Source organism: Leptonotus elevatus, chromosome 16 (genome assembly GCF_054856555.1).
Source record: "Leptonotus elevatus isolate MCC_2025b chromosome 16, RoL_Lele_1.0, whole genome shotgun sequence".
NCBI lineage: Eukaryota > Metazoa > Chordata > Actinopteri > Syngnathiformes > Syngnathidae > Leptonotus > Leptonotus elevatus.
In genome coordinates, this window is record NC_141254.1 from 6,468,038 (window position 1) to 6,484,968 (window position 16,931).

At 37.3% G+C, this 16,931-nt stretch overlaps 1 protein-coding gene across 2 annotated transcripts in view; it reads right to left on the minus strand.

Moving 5' to 3' along the window:
- Nucleotides 1-16,931, minus strand: part of doc2b (double C2-like domains, beta) — a 71,180-nt gene that overhangs the window by 5,671 nt on the left and 48,578 nt on the right. For both annotated transcript variants that reach the window (XM_086099057.1, XM_086099059.1), the window contains 4 exons: nucleotides 15,220-15,329; nucleotides 10,795-10,921; nucleotides 4,102-4,259; nucleotides 965-1,046 (listed from right to left, as the gene is read on the minus strand). In XM_086099057.1, the coding sequence (XP_085955183.1) occupies nucleotides 965-1,046; nucleotides 4,102-4,259; nucleotides 10,795-10,921; nucleotides 15,220-15,329 (477 nt within the window). The remainder of the gene's footprint in view (nucleotides 1-964; nucleotides 1,047-4,101; nucleotides 4,260-10,794; nucleotides 10,922-15,219; nucleotides 15,330-16,931) is intronic.

Below are 16,931 nucleotides of genomic sequence, written 5' to 3' on the forward strand. Positions count from 1 at the left end.
TTTATGTTGCGTCAAACTGGGGTTGAAACCAAATTACCCTCGAGATTGATGGAGGCATCTATTAGAGGGGAGGCCTTTATTTTTACAAATCTTTTCCATGATATTAAAATATAATTAGTGATATATTATGAATAATGCTGAGAGTAACTGAAGTGGTATTAAAAGTAAAAAACTGAATGGAGGGAGGCGTGAATTACAAAGGAGGCCTTTATTGGTACAACACATTTTTTGGTTCAATATTAAGAATTTTTTATGGCATTTTAAAGTGTATGTTGAGTTAAACTGGGGTGAAGATGGATGGGAGGCGTCAATGAAAGGGGAGGTGTTTATTTGTCAAAGTGCATTTTTAGGAAAAAAAAAGTGAAATATTAAACACCCTCCTTACCGTTAGCTGTATATTACAATGTTTTTTTTTTTAGTGAAACTAAGCTAAACTGGATGCATTTGTTAGAGGTGAGGTCTTCATTTTTGCAAATGTATTTTCTGGATCTTTATTTGTATAAATGCTTTGCTAAAGTAATATTAAACAATATTAGTTGCATATTGCTAATTATGTCAAGAGTAACTGAGGTGAAAGCAAAATTCAATCGCAGATGGTGGGAGGCATCTATTAGAGCGGAGGCTTTTATTCACACAAATCCTTTTTGGAATAATATTAAACAAAATTCGTGGCATATTACAAATTAAGTCCAGAGTAATTGGGGTTTAAAGCAAAAATAAAACTGCAGATGGTGGAGCCGTCAATTAGAGGGGGGGCCCAAACACATTTTTAGGAATACAATAAAAAAGTTAAACACCCTAACCACATAACACAAGACCACTTATACTGGTGCAGAGGGCTTGTGACTGTTGACAAGTTGACATGGTTTGGTAGGTGCTGATGTTTTGGTTAGCAACATCATTCCAAACGGCTCAGCCTCAAGTTTAGTTCTTTCTGAGGTAGGAAAAAGGTTGCGGTTGATACCTCGTTGAACTCCGGATTGAGTGTCTTCTTCTTGACGGCCGTCTTGTGCTTGGACTTTTTGTTCTCATCGGGCTTCAGGTACCTGCGGGAGAGCACAACAACAGGACGTCAATACTGTGTTGTCCCCCCAGGGGGAGCTGTGGCTGTGCCCTTCATACCCAACACTGCCTGGACGTCACATGAGCAGACTTGAACTCTGGTGTTCTTTTATATTATTGCAAAAGTGGCTCAATTTAATAACAATAAAGCCACATTCATCTGGACACATATTACAAGGAAAATTTTACAATATTCTGAGAATAATGTCTTGATTTTACTGTGATAATGTTGGAATATCACATGAAAAAAAGTCTTCATTTTATGATGAAAAAAAGTTGTAATAAAATCATACATTTACAAAAAGTCTAAATTTACAAGAACTTAATTTTTGAAGAAAAATTATCAAAGACAATGTCCAGAGAAAAAAAAAAACGACAAAACAAAGTAAAAAGTTGACAACAAAAAAATATATACAAAAAAAGTATATTATAAGAAAGGAAGTGATAATTTCATGAGAAAACAATTTCCTGACAATAAAGATGTAATAGTAAAAGCAAAAATATATAATTTTGTGAAAAAAAATCTCAAATTTATATGTATATTATATATTATAGAAAATTGTAACTTTACAAACCAATACAATCTCCATTTTATGAGAAACATGTAACAATCCTACAGGAATAATTATATAATTTTACAAGCAAAAAGAAATTTACAAGAAAACTTCCTCTCTTTTTTTTTTAGAATGTATCCATAATATTACAAGCAAAGAAAATTGTAACTTTACACAGATAAAAATAGATGACTTGAATATACAGTCTTGATGTTACAAGTCATAAAATTAAGACAATAAGCTGAGAAAGTTGGTCCATTTACAAAAACAATAATTTTCAAACAGTCCTATTTGATGACAAAAAATGTCATAAAAATGTGCTAATATTCTGCAGCTACATTAATAGCATTCCTGTGTTCCGGTGCGCACATTGCAATGTGGAATTTTTTCAACATGTGCAACGCTGACGCAACAGTCAACTCTGCTTGCTGCCATTGTCATATGTGCTATTCCACTGCCTTGACCGATGATTATTTCTCTTTTGGCCCCTTTTACAGACACACAGCCATTTCAATTTCAATATCCCAAGCTGACGCGGTATATTGTTGATGAGGACGCGGTGGCGGACGTAATTGCTTTGGCGTCCAAACCAACCGAGCGAGCCCAAGGGGCAACGAGCCGGCCAAGCCACTGCTCGCTCAAATCAAATACAACCAAACGCACGCCGCTCGTACAGTATTTCATCATCTCTATAATAATAATAAATCTGATTTATATCACGCTTTTCCAGACGCTTTACAATGGAATGGATACATTATTCATGCACTCACACATTCACACTGTGGTGGCGATAATCAACTTAAGTAGCCACAGTGACTGAAGCGTGGCTGCCAGTGTGCACCTACGGCCCCCCCGACCGCCAGTGTGAGTAGCACTGGAGGCAATGTGTGTGAAGTGCCTTGCCCAAGGACACAACGACACACGACTTGGGGAGAGCGGGGATCGAACAGCCGACCTTCTGGTTACTGAATGACCGTCTCTACACCCTGAGCCATGACCGCCTCTACCCGACCAAAGGAAGAAAACTCAAATAATGTTTTCCACGGGAAAACGGCCTATGTCGTAAAATCAAATGGCAATGTTTTCAGATATTACTTGTAAGTCTTTGGCTTATTGCCTCATAGCAAGGTATCCTCTGCCCAAGTTACCGCCACAGGGCCTGAAGTGTGGAACCATTGGTACTAAACTTGTAAGCGACAACTTTTGAGAATTGATTCTGTGAGAAAAATATACAAAATCTGAGTGAGTTGTGATTGTTTTGTTCAACAGTTATATTTTACAGGAGGATTGTATTGAAGGATCAAAGACAAACTCATTCAAAACCCCAAAACGTATAAATAAGTTTTTTCATACTTTGTCCTTCACTCCCAAGAATGTATTTATACGTTAAAAAAATAAAAACGTTTTTTATGCTAGAGCATACAGAAGGCTTTGATGCAGATTCTGACCTAAAGAGGTCGCTTAAAGCATTGGTAGTTATTACAAAAAACAGCGAGCAGGTGCCAGCAAGAGATCAGCCAGGGCCATGTTGCAACAAGCTCTTTTTAGCAGTGTTCTGAAAAATGAAATAATGAAACTTAGCTATATTCTAATGCTAATTGCTGTAAAACGGAAACAGATACACATATACATTTTCCTGATGAAAGAAGAGACTCTAATCTTTCTTTTGGTAGGTTCCATGTTTTTATAGCCATAGAACACAATATTCTGTGGGCCTTGCAAAATCAGTCAAAATCCAGTAAAACAGCCGGGAGCGAAGGGGGTTGCTTCAGTGAAAATGGCTGGGAGTGAAAGAGTTAAATCAAAATATACTTTACTTTACATTCGTTCCAAGATTTTACTCAAGTCAACACCTGTTACAAGTAGAAAAATTTAACCAATCGTGATTAATTACAGAAAATTGTATGATAATTTAAGAAATGTAATCACTTGACAGCACTAATATATATATATATATATAAAAATAATTTTATAGAGTTAAATCATCACCATAATCATCCATTTTGTAGTTTTTTTTTTTTTTTTTTTTTTTTTTTTTACACCAATTGTCAGTATGTCCTTCACGTTCTCCAAATCTGTTGGACAAAGATGGTCTGCTCCCTCTCCCGCTTTTGTTCCGGAGCTGTGCGCAGCGCTGTCGACAAATTAATTGCAGGGCCGGTTCAAAGCATGAGGAAACGCTCAGGTGTGATAAAAAGAGTAAGAAAAAACAAAAAGAAGAGGAAGAACTCTCCTTGAAATTATAGCTTTTGTGCCACTTGATGTAATCTCAGGTGAGTGGGACCTCCTTTCAGCACAAGCGTCTGAAGCGAGGTGATTACGATGTATTATGAGTAGCACGCACGCCGAATGGAGCAATTGGTTTGATGGAACATGAGTCATGCACTAAAAGTCACTAGTTAAATGCGCTTATTGTTTTGTGAGGCGGTGTAAGGTAGAAAAATACATTTTGACAATGGAGTCCGGTAAAGTGTTTTGTACGTACGTTTTGACGTAGGGGTCTGAGAATCCGTTGGCGTCCATGGCGGCAAGATGGGCGCAGCGTATGATGCCCACCACCAGGCACGACTTGAGCGTGTTGTACTTGAGGGAGATCATGATGCGCCCTCGTTCCTCAAGCGACTTGTCCTCCGTCTTGTTCACCTGCGACGACAAAGAACAACATGAAATGAGCGTGTCGCCGCCAAGCCGGGAACCTCCACCTCAAAACCCCCCATTGTGACTGTTTTTAAAACGGTGATGCACTGATGCATTTGGGAGCCCGACAAAACTCGTAAATTTCAATGCGGTCGTCTCAAAAAAACGCAATGTTATGACCAAAAATATCCGCGTTCAATATGGTCGATAGTAAAGTAGGCTGCATTGTAGTAGTAATGTGACGAGACATGTTGAAAAAATTTTTTTTTTAAATGCTATGCTAATGATGAGTAGTTTTATTCTATTTTAGTTTGATATTGGTTGTAGTTTGTATCTTTTTATGCAAATGTTTTAATACAGCTTATTATATTTATTTTTCATTTAAGTTGATAAAAAAAATGTTTAATGGTATGCCACAGGTGAGTAATTTTACTTGATTTTAGTTTTATATCGATTATGTTTTGTATCTTTTTATGCAAATATTTTAATACAGTTTATTATATTTATTTTTTATTTAATCAATACATTTTCTATGCCAGAAGTGAGTAGTTATATTGTATTTTAGTTTAATATCTTATATTTTAGTTTTATATCTACATTTTATATCTATATTTTGTATAATTTTATGTGAATGTTTTAATAGTGTTTAATACATTTATTTTATATGTAATAAATACGGGCGGCACGGTGAATGACTGGTTAGCACGTCCGCCTCCCAGTGCAGATGACTTGAGATCGAGTCCGGGCTTCGGCCTTCCTGGGTGGAGTTTGCATGTTCTCCCCGTGCCTGTGTGGGTTTTCTCTGGGTACTCTGATTACTTCCCACTTTCCAAAGACATGCATGACAGGTTAATTGAACACCCTAAAATTGTCCCTAGGTGTGATTGTGAGTGTGAATGGTTGTTCGTCTCTGTGTGCTCTATGATTGGCTGGCAACCGGTTCAGGGTGTACCCCGCCTACTGCCCGAAGCCAGCTGGGATAGGTTCCAGCACCCCAGCGACCCTAGTGAGGAATAAGCGGTTAAGAAAATAGATGGATGGATGGATGTAATAAATACAGTACAATGTAAGTGATGAATAAAAATGCAATGTTATGTCAAAGGTGAGTATTTTAGTTTTATATCATTTTAAATGTTAATTTTGTTTTCAATAAATTTCATTTAAAATATTTTTTGCTTTGGAAAAAGTGAGTAGCTTTGTTATACAGATTTTTTTAAAAGGCCAATTCTTACCTAATTTCAACATTGTAAATAATAGTAATGTAATTTCTTGATTTTTTTTTCATTAGCTACAAGCTATAAACATGAAAATTATATACGTATAGTAAAACTATATCAAAGAAAGAAAATGGAATGTATCACTAAAATTATTCAAATTTTCTGCAATATTCAAATTGATTTCTATTCATTCCTGCTGGTGAAAAAAAAATAGTTTATCCTCTTCTTTCCTTGGTCTTTAAATGAACATTCGTCCTCTTAAGCGTTCCAACCAAAAAGCAGTGTGATTAATGCTTAGGTTGGAAGTGAAGTGTCCTGTGCATTAGCTCCGTATTCAGCACACTCTTATCGTATAACTATAATTGCCTTCCTGACACACACATTTACACAGCTCTTGATGCTCACGCCACTGTAGAACTTTTTTTTTTGCAGCTTGCAGAAGCCCCACAATGCAATTTCCCAGCGAGTGACCCTGCAGTTGCTGATTGTGTAAATACGCCGTCCCTCCACGCCACACTTTTCAATCAAATGTGCCCCCCCCCCCCCCCAAAAAAAAGTGCTGTATCAGCAAGGCGAAATGCACACACAGTCGTTTGGGAGGGAAAAAACCCACATCAAGCTTATCAGGAGCTATTTGAAAGTGCAAATGTGGGCTTTTTTTCCTTTAATTTGAGCCATTTCCAATGGATGCCCGCTAATTCATTTGGACGGGCGACTTTTGTCTGTTTGCAGAAGATTTGAAAACGTGCAAAGCTGGCCACTTCCAGTCACTGGGGGAGTGCTCGTTTGAATTTAGCACTTTAAACTGTGGGAAAAGTTTCCACACAAATGGTAGAAAAATAGATTACTTCTCCGCCTGCACACAGTGACAGCTGGATTTTGGCCTGTTTTACTACCACACCGCCACCCTTTTATTTCTTCGTCAAAAATCGCAACATAAAACATTTTTCGCCGAATGATTTCCTAAAAAAATGCAAAAAAATGTTTTGAGAAAATTTTTCTTTTTGAATTTTACGAAAAAGAAAAGACTTCTTCTCAAAAATAGCCAACTTCTACCCCCTCAAAATTATTATGTACAGGGAGTCCTCAAGTTACGGCGGAGCTCCGTTCCAGCGCTGGCGATGTGACCCGGATTTCGACTTACGTCGGATTTCCCCATTAAAGTCGATATTTACGTTAAAATACGTTGTACAGTAATCTTAAAAACATTTGTGCGACCCGAAAGACCCAGGAACCAATATTTCGTGTTTCCGCACGGACATTTATTGCTGACGGACGGCGGAGCGGAGCTAATTCAAACTTAAACACGGAAGTGTGACGCGCCTGATGACGAGCCGACCGGCTGATGGACGTTTGTTGCTGGAGGTAACAACAACACAACTTTAAATAATTGTAAAATGGCGTGATTACTGTGGGAAATTAACGAAAAATAAGGTGCTACGAACGAGGAACGGGCGCTGCAAAGTTGAAACGACGTAGGTCGCGTGCGACGGAGCTCGAGGACTCCCTGTATAGTATTTATCAGATATATATATATATATATATATATATATTTTTTTTTTTATAAAAACACCTTTTTTCTAAAAAACAAATCTGACTTTTTAATTTGTTTCTCCAATAAACAACTTTTTTTTTATCAAACATATGGATTTTTTCTCGGAAATACACTGTACAACATTTTCTTCATTAAAAACATACTATGTATTAAAATATATACATATTTTATTCTTGAAATATGCCTTTTTTTAAATTCATGATTTTTCTGAAAAGCATATGTTTTTTTCAGGATATATTTCTCACTGAAAAGAACACCGTACTACAAAGAAAACATTTGACGTGTGGGCGGAGCCTTTTAAGGGCTGTGCCCTAATTGGTTAGTCATTCTTTCGGATTGCGGTTGAGGAAACAGTTTTCCAAGCACAAAAAAAATTGCTATTCTGTAGTTGTAAATAATGAAAGCAGTGTCTCAAAGTCAGCAGATTGTCTCAGCAAAAAATACTTTGTGGTTCAGAGTTGACTTTTGAGCTGATGTCTGAAAACAACATCTAGTCTCCCTGCAAAAAGAACATTTTCACCAGGCCAAGAAAAAAAAAGAAAGAAAAAAATCGCCCTCCAGCCCTCTCCATTTCGCTCCCGCGCATTACTTTGCGTGGGAGCTCAACACAGCCGCGCCGCCTGTGTCCACAGCGGGATACTAATCAGGCATCACGTCGGCATGCCAACACGCTTCCGCCTGGCTGTTGTCCCGTCGCTCATTCACGTTGCCGTCATTGAGTCAGATGGTTGGACGCGCTTGTGGTCACGTCTGTAAAACGACGATAATGGGAAGCCAGCGCGAGGCGGAAACCTGTTGAGGCACCTGACCAGAGCGCCCTTCACTTCCACCTAGCATCAATTTAGCCTGACTCGCCTTCATTTTGGTAAACAAGAAACACGTCTCTCAATAAAGAGGCCTGATAGCATTGTGAAAAATAGTACCTTCATATCACACAACACGTTTGGTCGTGATTTGCATTTAACAATCGGACAAAATCTCCAGGGACCAATGATAATGGCCAAAAGGACGCTAAAATGTCCACTTTAAACCAAAATGGCAGACTTCCTGTTTGTTTTACAGAATGGGTTATTGAGACTTTTTTGTGGGCCTACTCAGTATAGACATGTCTACCAAATTTCACGTTGCTAAGGGAAACAGGATTTGGGGGCTGAATTTTCAAGATGTGGAAATGAACAAAAATAATGAACTATAGAAACTTTTGACCTTCAAGCTTCAAACCAAAATGGAAGAATTCTAGTTTTTTTTTTCAGCATAGGTTATTAAGACTTTTTTGTGGGCTTACTCAGGATGGACATGTCTACCAAATTTCACATTGCTAAGGAAAACAGGATTTGGGGGCTGAATTTTCAAGATGTGGAAATGAACAAAAATAATGAACTATAGAAACTTTTGACCTTCAAGCTTCAAACCAAAATGGAAGAATTCTAGTTTTTTTTTTCAGCATAGGTTATTAAGACTTTTTTGTGGGCTTACTCAGGATGGACATGTCTACCAAATTTCACATTGCTAAGGAAAACAGGATTTGGGGGCTGAATTTTCAAGATGTGGAAATGAACAAATAAAATTAACCTTTGACCTGATCTTTGACCTTCAAGCTTTAAAACAAATTGGAAGACTTCCTGTTTGTTCCGCAGCATGGGTTATTGAGACTTTTTTGTGGGCCTACTCAGGATAGACATGTCTACCAAATTTCACATTGCTTAAGTAAACGGCACTCGGGGGCTGAATTTTCAAGATGTGGAAATGAACATAAAAAATGAACCTCAAATCCTTTGACTTTCAAACTTCAAAACAAAATGGAAGACTTCCTGTTTGTACCACAGCATAAGTTACTGAGACTTTTTTTGTGGGCCCACTCAGGATAGACATGTCTACCAAATTTCATGTTGCTAAGGTAAACAGGATTCGGGGGCTGCATTTTCAACATGTGGAAATGACCAACAAATGAACCTAAATTGGTAGCTTCAAACCAAAATGGCAGACTTCCTGCATCTTTTTAGTCATTGCTTCCTGAAACTTTTCTGAGGGTCTCCTCATGATAGACATGCCTACCAAATTTAATGTTACTAAATGAAACAGGGTTTTGGGGCTGTATTTTTTAAATCATGGAGTTACTTGTATTTGGAATAATACTTCATATAACGTATGTACAGTATGTTGTGCTGCATATAAACAAAAGGCTTAAGACATTTTCCAGATAAATTTAGCCTTGCCTGGAGGAAAAAAAATCAATTAGCGTCAGTGGGAGGATGTCCGTTAATTGAATTGAATGAATACCACAACATCACGTGCAGTCTGGTCATGCGTAACCGTGTCCATCGGCTGCCGGCCCAGCCAACGCCAGCCCTATTCTGTGTGTATTGACTCTGTTCCAGGTATTACCCACTGCCCCGAGGGTGCTTTTTTTTCATGGAAACATATTATGGTGGAAAATGGTATGATGATGTGCAGACCTGTCTCCTCGCAAATGACATTCCCAAGCGATACAAAACACAGTTTTCCCACAGTTTTTTTTTTGCTCAAAATGAGGAAACCAATGTCAAGAGGACACATGAGTCCTCAGTTGTTTCTCGATAGAGTAGCGTAACAGGAGTTCAGAACATTCCCAGAGAAATGCTCCCATCCTGTTAAAAACATTTACACATAGAATATGAATGGACCGTTGTTTTTCCTGCTAAAGTCGTGCAATTTGGGAAAAGTTGGGAGTCAAATCCAAAGAAAATCATAAAGCATTTTTGATGTGTCCTGTCTATTGTTTCAATACTAACAGCAGCAAACTTTTTATGTTTGTATGTTGTACTTTTATTATGTTAATATTAAACTGCTCGTTGCAAATTGCCAGTTCACAAATTTTGTATTTGGCAGAACGAATCAGCTACCAAAGTTCTGAAGTTTGAACAACAATACCATATCTATATAACTATTTACAGAAAATGTCATATAATTTGTCAAATTTGGTAAAAATATGAGGTGTACAAAAACTAAAAATGTGGTCTCTAATCAAAATAGATGTATGTTGTACTTATACTTTAAACAAACAAACAAACAAAAAATGTCATACTATTTGTCAAATTTGATGAAAATCTTTGAGATGAAAAAATAAATCAATTAAGATTGAGGCGGAAATTACCTGTCGGCAATGTCAAAGTCGAGTACATTTGTTGAATTTGACAAATTTTTTGAGTTTCTAAAAAATCTGCCTCTAATTGCCCAAAACAGTGTTCAAACTACATTGGGATATCGATTTCAAATTGTGATGAAAACTTTTTTTTTTGCTGACTCACCAGAAACACTGTGGACTCAAATGATTCGAATCACTGATTCAAGTTTCAGCCACACCACTTGATTTGGTTCACTGACTTGATTTATCCGATTGACTGCAAACACCAAATATTATGATTTGGTTTACAGACTCAAATGATTCCGTTTTTTTAAAGCTTTACAAATAAATCACGACATGTCACAGGCTTTGTCTGGAACTTGACGACTGTAACAAGGGCTCAGGTAAATGAAGGTCCAGGTTCAAAAGAAAATCGCATTTTCTTTAAATAGGCCTTGGGGGAGGTCTCTGTTATGTATTGCCCTACAGGGTAAAAGTTGAACTATTTAAAAAGCACAGCAGACAGCCTTTGTTCAGGTTTACCGTCTAAAGCCTTGTCTTTACTTTGACACAATTTATATTTAGAAAAGTTATAAAAAGTACACTGAAAGTGACTGACATTTATTTTTAAACAAACAAAAAAGGTAAACTGACTGAGCTACTTACAGGTAGCTGTTTCTCCAGGCAGTTGTTGAAGTTCTTGGTCTGGTTGGGCTTCAGCTTCTTGAGGGGGATTCGCGTCTCACCGATGAATTCGTTGTGGCGGAATTTGTCCTCGTCGCACACCGAAATCCTGACAGGGGATACAAGGACAATACCACAGACTCAGATCATTTTGATTCAGTGATTCGGGTTCGCATGGAATGATTCGGTTCTCTGGCTGGAGTTAGCCGACTCACTCTGTGATTCACTGACTCGGTTAGCGGAATCTGACTTGGATAATTCGCTTCAAAAGTTTGGGAACTAGCTGAAAACATTGTAGATTATGACGATTAGGTTTTCGAGATAGAGGACTTGTGCGGTTCGGCTCACTGGCTTGAATGAAAGAACTTTAACACCACTGTGTCCGATGATTCGATTCACTGACCGAAATTAAAGGGCTCTTGGGAAATAGACTAAGATGAATTGATTCTCTGACTCAAGTTTGCAGATCCACAGAACTCAGATGTTTGATTCATGTTAGTGGATTTACCAGAAAAAATGCTGACTCGGAGGATTACATTTGCCGACTTCAATGAGCAGGCGCACTAGATAAATACTGCAGACTCAAATGATCCAGTCAAGATATGTTGACCGACTCATGTCTGCGATATCAGATTTCCGGCTCACTGACTTGAGTTAGTGAATTTACCGGAAACACTGTGAACTCAGACAGTTTGAACCAATGACTCAAGTTAGCGGACTCACCAGCAAAACTCGACAGACTCGAATGATTCGATGAACTTGTAAACATAGCACACTCAGATGATTCACTTCACCAAGCTGATTTAGTGGACTTTTTACCGGGAACTTCACTGATTCAGATGATCTAGTTCACTGACGAGAGTCAGAGGATTCAATTCATTGGCACGAGTTAGTGGATTCACCCCAAAAAACAACAACCCCACACTGGTCTTTACGACGGCGTATTAGGGCCACGTATAAATATATATTTGTTTAGAGGGTGGGGGCAATCTTCAGAGAAAAAAACCTTGCAAATTTGCCACTTTATAAACTCGTAAATTTACAAAAAAAATTCTCGCAAGTTTGCGACTTTATAAAGTGGCAGATTTGCGAGAAAATAACTCCAAAACTTACGAGAAATACACATAGTGTACTACTCGACTGTTTGTGCCAATACTTTTCGTTCGGGTTTCCAAATAAGGAGGTAGTAAATGCTTTAGCAGACATTAACCATATGATGTTAAGCATTCTTGTGTACCGTTGGTGTACGGCCACGGCCAGCGACAAAGACGCTTCGCTTTGCGAAGGTCCACACCCGGACGATCAAGCATTTAAGTTAATTAGTTAAAATGTATATTTACTTGTTTATTTATATTTCCGGAATTATTATTTACACATTCATACATTTTGGCATTTTTTTGTACAAGTATCCAAGTTGATGTGTCGAATCTGCTGCTCTCCGTCATTCACTAGCATAATATGCTAGCGTTTGATTGGATAGTGTTAGTCAGCTGATCGGGGGTCAGGAAGTGTTGTCACTCTAGCTGCGGTGAATGACGAGTAAAGTTTAAATTTAAGAATGAGTCCGTCTCCATCCTGCCTTTTCGCTTCGTGTATTTTTCGTAAGTTTCTGAGTTTTTTTCTTGCAAACCTGGCACTTTATAAAGATGAAAAACTCGTAAATTTGCGAGTTTATAAATAGTTTTTTTCTCTGAATATTGCCCCCGCCCTCTAACATTTTTATTTTTTTTTACAAGTGGTCCTAATACGCCGTCGTAGGTCTTAAGATTTGCTGGTCTCACCAGAAAAAACGCAAATGAGCCAATTACAACAGAATCAGATGATTCTAACTCGAGTTATATTTACTGGAAACACTGTCGATTCATTGACTCAAGTCTGATGGATTCATTTAATTGACTGGAATTAGCAAAATTCAACAGACCAAGAAATAGTCAAATAATACAGTTGACCACCGAAAAACACTGCCTCCAACAATTTGATTCATTGACTCAAATGTACGAATTCACAGAAAACGCTCATTTTCATTCTCAACAGAAAACAAGTCATCCACAAAGCTCACATTGCGGCATAAAGGCGCGTTTCAAGTGCTTCTCTCTGCATAATCGGCCAGCAAAGACGTGTGGCCTTTGCCAACACGGACGCTTTTGCATCATATCTTTAACGGAATTACCATGAAATGACAGGACGTAAAAAAAAAAAGACAGCACACACACACACACACCAGTGTGCTGTGCTGCGCGGACGGACAGGTGCTGCTGAATTCAATTTAGCCAATGAAATGATGTGCGCTGTGGAAATGTGCAGAGGCTTCGCTCACTGCTGATTGTTTGTGAAAAGGCTTCATCAGCGATGGACGGGGGCCGTGTGATGACACACACATGTACACGCGCGCACACAGCGTGTTTGCAGAGCATTGATAAGACCGCGCTCGTACAAATAATAAATCAACTGCACAACATTCTCGACAGCTCGTATCAAATAAAAGCAAGCGTGAAGAGAAAAGCTTCGTTATTTGACTGGAGCTCGTCTAAAAGCGCAGTGAATCCTTGTTTATGGTAGGGTGATCAGCCAGGTAAAAATATGCAATATAGGAGACCTTTTTAGTTTGTTTTTTAATTTATTTAGTTCTACACCTTCAACACACGTTCAACAAATGAAAACACAATTTAAAAAGTATTCCTCAATGCTTGTTTCACTCTGTCACTGTCAAGAATTCAGAGACAAACTAAATAATAGCTGAGAAAATGTCAACAACAAAAATTTCACAACAAATAAAAAAAAAAATCTTCAAATTTTCAAAAGTTTATGAAAATGGGGTATTTTTCCTCAAATTACATTTTTGTAGTTTTTCTTTTAAAAAAAAATCTTAAAAAATTAGGAAATGGTATTTTTAATAAATGGTGATTTAAAAAATTAACAAGTTGAATCGGGAATATTTGAAAAAGTGTGATTTTTTTTAAATTGAAAAAAAAAAAAAAAGGAACCCCCCCTCCAAAAAAAAAAATCTGAATTAAAAAAATAATCTTGTTAAATTTTCAAACATTAACAAAAATTAGAATATTTCTCGGTGTCTCCTAGTCTTAACCTCAATTTTCAAAAAGTAATTTTACAAATTTAAAAAACGAAAACAAAACAAATTCACAAATTAATATGGTCACATAAACTGCAAAACAATACCAAATTTCACAGAAATTCCAACATAAAAACAACTAACAGTCATGATTAAAAAAAAGAAAAGCAAACAAAGTAAGAATTTTCACCATCATATTTTGAAAAATGAAAAAAAAATACAATAAAATATTAGTTTATCCCGGATAATAACCAGAGTTCCTTGAACTCTTGTGTTTACATGTCTTCAAGTAGAACTCAGTGCTGCCCATAATTTTGTGGCACAACGTGGTACTACATTCAAGGCGGTCAACTCTAAATTTGAACTTGCTTGTAAAAGCCCATTCAAAAAGGTGGAGGCGAATGATGACACTCGATGTAACGTGTATATAATAATAGCAAATCTCATTTTGATCTTTGCATTCTGTTGCATACTTTCAATTTCGGAGTCTACAGAAGCCTGCTGTTGAAACATAATGAGACGGCCTTATCTTATCTCAAACTAATGAGTGACTCCACTATCTCCAAATCTCTTCAAACAACGACTCGACATTTTGAATATAAGGATGGCAAATAATTAATCGCCCTTGAAATGATGAAATGAATCTCATTACTTGCTAAGTCTTATTTTTTTAACATGGTGAGTCATGTGTTTAAGACTGGCAGTGATGAAATTGGACTTCCATAGAGGGACGATCCATTTTAGCTTGACTGACATCTGTAAAGAACCAAACAGGAAAAGTACAGGGAACAAAAAATCCGGTGGAGAAAGTGAATGTTTAACTTGTTATAAACGCAACACTGATGTTATGCAAGGTATAAAGTGTGACTTCACCGTTCTGCGCTCCTTTTATTTTTATCGAAGTGTTATCAAGTGCTGCAAGTAGGTTACATAATCATATGCATTGTGATAAGTAATGTGGAGCGGAGGATTTTCTTTTCAAAGCGTTTAAAAGTCGTTTCTATGACTACCAACACAATTGGAAGTTTAGAACAATCTAATAGGGATGAGAAAATTCTTCTTAAATATTTTTGTTGTTGTAAGAGACTCTTGCAAGATAATTTTTCCCAAAGACACCAGAATCGTACAAAAAAAAAGGTTTTGAGAAAAGGTATTTTCTACCCCAAGAAAAACTAAGCCTAATACAAGTATATTAACAACAACAAAGTCAGGAAGCCACGCCAGAAAAAATTAATAATTCAACAATTATGAAAATTCAGCCCGAGACCCGTTGCACATAACATGCTACTATTATGAGTGGACCCACAAAAAAGTCTGAGGTAAAGGTAAAGGAGTACCTGAGTGTTTTCCGGACCATATCTTCATCGGTGATGCCGTAGTAAGTCAGCGTCTCGCTCCAGACGGGGTTGAGCGTGTTGCGCAGGGTCTTGGTTCGAAGTTTATTGGCCTGTCAGACAGACGGACGGATGGATGGACAGGACAGGTCGGCGGATCGAACAGGAAGAGGGAAGAAGCGCCCCGATCGACTAGCTGCCTTGCTTCCCGGAGACAATTCAGACCTCGGGTGTCGCTTTCATTGACAAGATTATGTAAAAATCCTCGACTGTGTGAGTTATCAATCCATTTCAAGCAATAGACGCAATTTTTGATTCAACAATGATTGATCATGCCATCGCTTGTTTGATATGGGTTGCCGTTTTCATTTTATAGGCCGTTAATACCCTACCTGTTCTGCTACAGACAATTTTGTTGATGTACCGTTAGCAGTAGGGGTGTGAATCGCCTAGTACCTGACGATTCGATTCGTATCACGATTCATCGGTCACGATTTGATTCGATACCGATTAACCCCGATACAAATCGTAATTTTTTTAAAACTCAAATTTAGGAAATCCTAATCAGTAAACTTGTACATGTACACTGTAAGATTTGTATGAAAATGTATTTGTTTATCTGAAACTTCAGGCTTATAACTGAGCCACAGGTTGCAGTCTGTTTCATGTTTGAACAGCACTGAAATAAAATATTAAGGCTTAATGTTCCATTAATATAAAATTCTTCAATGCTTAATGTGTGAATCCTAACCCTAAGTAAGACGTTTTGTTGAATATTCCCATTAAAAAATTTGTTTAAAAATCGATTCGGCTGCATATCGAATCGATTTGAGAATTGTGCGCTGTAATATCGCGATATATTGCAGAATCGATTTTTTTCTAACACCTCTAATATATATATATATATATATATATATATATATATATATTTAATATTATGAGGACGTCTTGACACGCTCATCCTCCTCTTTTTCTTTTAAGTTAATTACTTGCATAATTTAAAATGAAAACAAAATTACCCCAGTAGTTTGACATGAACAAATATTCTGAATATCATACGCTAACTTGTATTAAATGATTTATTTTAATGCATGTAGTTATGTTTATTGTTCAAACACAACCTGTGCTACCTTTAACATAGCCATCTGCTGTCAGCTAAATGATCATCTCCGGTCAAAATTAATAGTGATTAATCTGCGTATTTTTTTTTTACATGATTAATGCAATAATTTTTTGGTGATTAGTCAATGAGTTAACGCTTTAACTTTGACAGCACTAACAATTATATTTACATATATTTTTCAAAATTAAAGTTTGACTTCCAGAAGATTACTCAAAAATATACAAAAGATTTTTTAGCAATCTTGAAAATATAAAAAATGTATCTCAGAAATATACCATTTCTTTATCATGGTATTTTGATTTTAGTTGTTGAGCCTTTATTATATATTATTATTATTATTATTTTAAAACATCACCAGTATTCTACTAGTGCGCTGAATTGTCGGCTATCCATCGATTTGTGACAAGACGGCAACAACTTCATTCCGCAAATGTACTCGACTTGATTGGCCGCCTCAGGAAGTCACGGCGAGTTTTGGGGCCAAGCTTCGACTTTTCTGATGATCTTGACAGCCGTCTGTCACGCGAGCGCATTGGAATTCAACGCCAGCGTTTCGCCGTCCTGCCAACAATCGGCCTAATGACGGTCAGGT